The sequence below is a fragment of the Myodes glareolus genome, chromosome 6 (assembly GCF_982192425.1).
Source record: "Myodes glareolus chromosome 6, mMyoGla1.1, whole genome shotgun sequence".
Classification (NCBI taxonomy): Eukaryota; Metazoa; Chordata; class Mammalia; order Rodentia; family Cricetidae; genus Myodes; species Myodes glareolus.
Genome location: NC_142031.1, coordinates 10,640,909 through 10,647,842, shown reverse-complemented (window position 1 = coordinate 10,647,842; position 6,934 = coordinate 10,640,909). Strand labels below are relative to the sequence as shown.

The 6,934-nt window shown below is 43.9% G+C and overlaps 1 protein-coding gene across 1 annotated transcript; it reads right to left on the bottom strand.

Moving 5' to 3' along the window:
- Positions 1 to 248: 248 nt before the first annotated feature.
- Positions 249 to 5,715, bottom strand: LOC148121628 (PRAME family member 12-like). The gene is given in 5 exon segments (XM_087906755.1): positions 249 to 385; positions 388 to 782; positions 1,590 to 1,961; positions 2,464 to 2,687; positions 5,500 to 5,715. Coding segments are annotated over 5 exon segments (1,344 nt in total).
- Positions 5,716 to 6,934: the final 1,219 nt, after the last annotated feature.

Below are 6,934 nucleotides of genomic sequence, written 5' to 3'. Positions count from 1 at the left end.
CAGACCACCGAAGAGGCAGCATGTAACTTGCCCAGCTGAAAAAGGTACCAAGCTATATGGCTAACCTAGATAAGGATAGTGGGGTAATATGTGTCATAAGAACTAATAAGTAGCCTGACCTAATGGGCCAATCAGTTTATAATCTTATGGAGTCATGTGTGTGATTTTCATTGGGAGTTGCCAGTTGTGGGGTACCGGGCAGGACGGAAACCCCAACAAGTCAGCCCCCTCATGTTACACCTCCTCATTTATTGCCAACATGAACATAGTGCAGTCCCCACATTATAGACACAGAATTCCCGAAAATCTAGACATTTCTTACTCACAAAGTAGACCTCTTTCGGCTGTCTTATAACACTGAGTGTTTCCATGAGCTCACTGAAGTGTCATCATAGACCTTGTCAGGGACTGGATACAGCTCCCGGGTCAGCTGAGTCAGTTTTGCAGTGTGATGCATCAGCTTCTTCAGACTGGCCGCAGACAGGAAACTCTTCAGAAAATTGACCTCAATGAGCTGGGTGCACTGGCTCAGGGCAGGCAGGAGAACACTAATTTGGAAATCCATGATCATACAACCCGTCAATTGTAATATCTGCAGAGTAGCTGTCAGTGTCTCTATCAGGTTTCCTAGAAGTGGATGACTTAAATTTAGAAAGGTGACACCACTCATGTACAGATGTTTGAGCTTGTGGACATGTGGACACTGGGACAGATAACTCATGTCTGCATTTGATAGCAAGCATCGAGTGATTGCAAGGGTCTCCAAGGGACTCTCCATGCACCTACAGAGAGACAGAGGAGTTTATCTCAGTAAAGTCTAATAATGGTAAAGAAAGGATGATACTTCAATGTAGCAGAGGCCAGTTAGGCCTAAGTTCATTTTGAGAGCATCATGAAGATCAAGATCAGGGTATTCCCTGATGCAGAGTTAACAACACATGCAAAATCACTGTGACTGTGACATTTTCTGTTCCCAAATCTGTTCCCTCTGCACAGTCAAGCACAAAGTCACCCAAGCTGACAGTTGGTTTCAGCAGGAGATCAAGAAGGGCCAACAAAGGGGACACTTAGAACCAACCCTGGCTCTGCCAATAATGGTCCGAATGAGCCCCACCTTCCTAGCACAGCCTCCATCCTGCTCACAGGGTTTCCCTGTTGCCTGTTGTCTTATTCACCCTCATTCATTTACAAGGCCCTACTCATGCTCAAAGAACACTTGACACTTTGGAAATGAGAGAGAGAGGGGAAGAGAGAGAGAAAGAGAGAGAGACAGACAGAGAGAGAGAGAGAGAGAGAGAGAGAGATTTAAACTGTTAACAGTCCTGAGGAGAGAGGTGACATGGGGTAGCATGTGGCTTAAGACCTCATACACTTTGTGGATCTGTTTTTCCTTCATCTGGTTCCCTAGCAAAGATGGTTCCTAGATCATGATTGCTAGAGCAGCAGAAAGGCTACGAGGTCAGTTATCCTAAGGTAATAGCACTTCTATATTCAGGAGTGGTTGGGATGCCACAGGTGAGCACTGTTGTTTCATGAAACTCTGCAAGACTTTCCCTGGCCTGTGGAGCAAGAACTCTATTCTTCCTCACCTGAGTTCTTGGTACAGAAGTTCATTCAGGAAACAGACATCATTCAGTTTGAGATGCTGGATCTTTTTGAGATCTGGTACCCAGTAAATAATCTCTGTAATACACTTTTTGACCATCTTGCGGTTTCCAAACCACTCCAAAGGTACGAAGATTCCATTGAGAAGGATTTTCTGAAGGGTCACAAGGGTTCTCAGGTTCCAGCGTGCATTCACTGTGAATTCCTTCATAGAGCTTGGCTCAAATACCTCCAGCAGCATTACAGGGTTGTAGAGAGGGGTGGCTCCAAACTCCAGCTTTGGACACATCACCAGCATCACATCTTTTCTCTGCTTGATCCACCAATAGAAGCATTTTATGTATTTATAGAGATGCCTGGTCTCAAGGGAAAGGTTGATCCACACACTCACAACCTATTTTTCACCTTGTATGGGATCATGTGCTACTGATTGGGTCTCAGTATTGACATCTGGAGAGCAGACACCATCCTCTGTTCCAGTCCAAAATTCCAGAAGTTATGATGGGCACCCTGCAAATCTAGCTCTTGTAGTATCCAACTGCTGTTAGTCAAACAAGAAGGAGATTCAAATGACAACTTGAGTATCAGTTTATACTTTGCTTTGATCTCACACCTCCATTTCCCTGAAATCCATTCCTTGAACTCAGAGTGTTTTCATTTCTATTGGCTGACAGAACAGGGAGGGGGAGAGTCATTTTATATTGACCACATCTCTTCTCAGTGTGTTCCGCACACCACTGCCCTTTTGTACTTATTCACTTCTCTAAACTCTGATTCCACTTGGACCACATTCTGAAGTCTGTGGTCACTTCTCTCCATCCACAGTCTTCCCCTCCATGCTACCTTGATCTCACTTACCTAAGTTGATACTTCTGGTTAATCAGCAAATCCAGGCCCCCCAGCACAGCCTTCAAGGCCTTCAGGTTGGGAGTTTTCATCAAGGCATTGATAGGATGACATGGGAAGGGCCAAGCTACCACCATTGCCCTCAGAATATTTGTCTGTTTGCCAGTGAAGGTGTCTTTGAATACTGGTGGGAAGAATGCCATGGGCAGGTCCTTCAGAGCAGAGATGGTCAAGATCTGTAACATGGAGGATAGAGACAAACAAGTCCTCATGTTACAGAATGGCGCCAATATGAGGACAACTGCATCCACATAAAACCCGAGAGAGCTTGGGAAGTCATTCTAGACAGAGACAAATAGAGTAAAGCATGACTTCTTGGTAGCAGCAATTTCTTGGAAATGCTCTGCTTGCTAGAGGCAAGTGCTCTCATTTAAGAGAGACTTCCTGACTCAGCTTTAACTGCAAATCCCTGTAGCTCTTTACGAGGTCTTGCCATGAAACACTTAAATGAATTTGCTGAAAAGCTGACCGCATGCTTTTTGGTTTTCAGCCATAGCAGGAAAAAAAGCCGCGCTGCTGTAAAATGCTGGCTTGCTGGGCCATCCTGCCAGGGCAAACTCTGACTCTTTTAGGCAGGTGGTCCAACTATGGAGCATTTGAGTGTGGTTTGTGAACAGACTGTTGCAGCTTGCTTGCTGGCAGGGATTTTGAAAGGCCATAGAGTTGTGGCAATAAACATGGCTACAGTTGGTACCTCCGCCATGAGGTACAAAACACTCCCACATCAGGATTGGAGACATGATTCAGAGGTTAAGAGCACTGGCTGCTCTTCCTGAGGTCCTGAGTTCAATTTCCAGCAAACACATGGAGGATCACAGCTATCTATAATGAACTCTGGTGTCCTCTTCTGGCCTGCAGGCATACATGCAGACAGAAGATTGTATACATAATGAATAAATAAATCTTAGGAACAAAAAAGTCTACTCCCAATTGAAGACTCAGGGAGCATTGGACAGAAAAGGGGTTGTAGAAAGACTGGAAGGGTCAGAGGATCAGAAAGTTTGTTGTGAGACTGTATTTCATACTAATATCAGAAGCAACATTCTTAAGTCTCACTAAAATGATGGCTCAAAGTTGACCTGAACAAGGATGACATCAATTAATTTATCACACTGGAAGGACAAAACCACAAGAGATCTCAATTGTATACAAAGAAATGTACATGTGGAACAGCTGAGAACATGGGAGTTGGTTTTTCCCAGGGCAGACCACATCAATTGGTTGTTCAGTAACAAATAGTATATTTTCTTAAGCATCTGTCTGAGCTAGAGTTTCTACTGCTCTTATGAATCATTATGACCAAAGAAACTAGGGGAGGAAAGGTTTTATTTTACTCAAAATTCCATGTAACACTTCATCATCAAAAGTAGTGAGGGCTGGAACTCAAGCAGGGAGAGAACCTTAGGCTGAAGCCAGAGAGGATTGCTACAAGGTGACTTGCTCCTCATTTCTTGCAATGTAAAAAGAGGGCTTCTCTATGGTCTGTTGGACTTTCTCCAGTTTTTTTTTTTTACTTGAGCTACTCTGTTAGGCAGGCTTCTAGATAGTAGACATCATTTACATAGAGATGCTGAAGGCAATTATTTTGGGGAGCTGAGAATGCAAAGTACTTATCTACTCCTGCTCCAGCTCTGAAGAAGCAGTGATAGAACTAGGCTTCCAGATCCTCTCTAGCACAAGGAAGTTTGGGCCATCATGTGGTTGCTGGGGATTGAACTTGGGACCTCTGGAAGAGCAATCAGTATTTTTAGCCTCTTAGGCTCTGAGCCGTCTCTCCAGTCTTATGTCACACGTCACACATTTTTAACCACAGTCTTTTGGTTTCAAATTCAAATTTTCCCCTCTCTGGTGTCTGAAACATCTCTAAAGTACCAATTCTTTTCTTTCTTTTTTTTGGGGGGGGCATTTTCTGAGACATGGTATATTCAGCAACTCAAAACAAACTTGCATAAATCTATCTCTAATTGTTGTCCTAGAGTCATAGCATTCCATAGGGGTGGGATACAGCTCATGGGCAACTTTGCTCAGCTTGGCTGTGTGACATAGAAGGTTCTTTAGGATGAGAAGAGAGATATTATTCTGATAGAAATTGGCCTTGGTAAGCTGGGAGCATTGGCTCAGGGCAGGCACAATCACATGGAAACAGAAGTCTCTCAAGTAAAACCCCTCCAACTCCAGACTTTGCAGTGTACTTGTGATTCTTTAAAAGAGAACCCCAAGGGGCTTAGGGCATAAAGCAGACAGCACTACACTACTCAGATTCTGATGTTTGAGCTCACAGATGTTCAGGCTCCTAGGGAGAGATCAAGGAATTAGTTTTGCCAAATGATATTAAAGAGGACTGGTGGGATTGAAAGCAAGGCAGATGATGCTTTCCCCAGATGTAGTCTGTCCATATGACAGGTTCAGCTCCTCCCAGTAGTGTCCCTATGGGTCCCCTTATATGTATCTTCCCCACCAGTCATGTCCAGTTCCCCCAACTTCAAACCCGGTGTCACATATTTCCCACCTACTCAATAAAGTTTTGGGCTCCAAACAACCTTTCGCACCTGAGTAATTGCAGGTGGGTGTTCTGGTGCCTGTTCACACACGTCTGAGCATAGAGCTCATCTGCTGTGTCTCTGTCATTGTTAGGTTACCCCTGGTCAGACCATCAAGGACCCACTAACTTGTAAAGGAAAGGCTTTGTTTTCTATGTTCTCCAGGACCCTCCCCATCCTTCCTAACCTCAGCTACTCCTCAAGGCGGCCTTCTAAGAAGTAGCAATCACTTATGGAGAGATTCTGGAGACAGGGGAGTTTGGGAAACTGAGAAAACAACATGCTTATTCCTTCTTCCTTTGAATAAGCAGCAAACCTGAAGGGCTTCCAAATTCCCTTTAGCACAAATGTGATTATTTCTCATCAACCCCAGGTAAGGAAAAAGGTGTGCCATGAATTTAAGCCACCACTGACTCAGATTCAGCTCCAGGATGTAATCTACACCTACCATTTTGAAGAACTGTTCAGCAGTGAAGACAGGTGAATCCCAACTCTTCAACTTTCTACAACATAAATGAAAGGAATTCTTTTGCTGCTGGGCCCACTGCAACAAGTATATGTCCCTTTCACAAAAATCTGCCTCCATGACTTCAAGATCAGTTACTTCCACAAAAGGCTTCTTCACCCCGGAGTTAGGACAGATCTCCACTGACTTCTTCTGCATGATATGTGGTGAGCAGTCACTTTGTGAGTTCTAGCCCTAAAGTTCCAGAAACCTTGGTGCACACTCATCAAATCAAACACTGTGAATTTCAACTTCCGCTTGGTAAAACAGGTCGAAATCCCAGGAACTAAGACAAAATACATCTTAGAGTCTACTTCTTATCCACATCTCATATCTGCTTTCCCTTCCAAGTCTTTGCTTTCTCCCTTTGCCTAGGATCAAGTCCAGGGTCTCAGACTCAGTGAAAATGGGTCTTTGCCAGTGAGGCATCTATAGCCCAGTTTCACTTCCCTTCATTCTATTCCCATCAATCCCTGCCTCATTTCTCCTAACAGTGTGAATGGGGTTTCTCTGACTTTTTTACTTTACTCAGGACCCTTTTCCTACTACTGGCTTGCCTCATCCAGTCTTTGTTATATGAGGCTGCTAATTCATTTCCTGACCGCCCAGACTTCCTAAATAACCACACAGAAACTATATTATTTTCAATACTGTTTGGCCAAAAGTTTATGAGCATTTCTGGCTCACTTTATATCCTAAACTAACCCATCTTCATTAATCTGTATATCACTATTTAGCTGTGTTTTACAGGCAAAGATGCAGCATGTCTGCTCTGGTGGAGGCTCCATGTCTTCTCTCAAACTCTGCCCTCTTTCTCCTAGCATTCAGCCTAGTTTTCCCTGCCTAATTCTACTCTACCTTATCACAGGCCCAAGACAGCTTCTGTATTAACCGATGGTATTCGCAGTATACAGAGGGGCATCCCACATCACGTCTTGATATGGGAATTCATGCCTAGTCTTATTGCATCTGTTATGCCATGTTCAGTGATATCACTGAGAGGCCTGCTCTTGTCTGAAGGGAAATGGAGGAGCAACGTATTTTAGGGGAACTAGGAGGGATGGAGGGAGGAGAGGTTGTGGTCTGGATACATTTTATGAGAGAAGAATAAACAAAAAAGAAGAAGAAACATGTTGTTCTTTCTATTTCAAATGATGTAAGAAAAAAACCCTCAGTCTGGCAGTGGTAGCACAAGGCTTTACTTCCATAACTCAGGAGACAGAGGCGGAGTTGGTGAGTCTCTGTGAGTTCAAGGCCAGCCTGGTCTACAGAATTAGTTCCAGGACAGATAGCATTATCTAAAGAAACCCTCTGTTGAAAAAAAATGGAAGAAAGAAAAAATATCCCTCATACTTGGGCCCAACCATATGGGATTTCA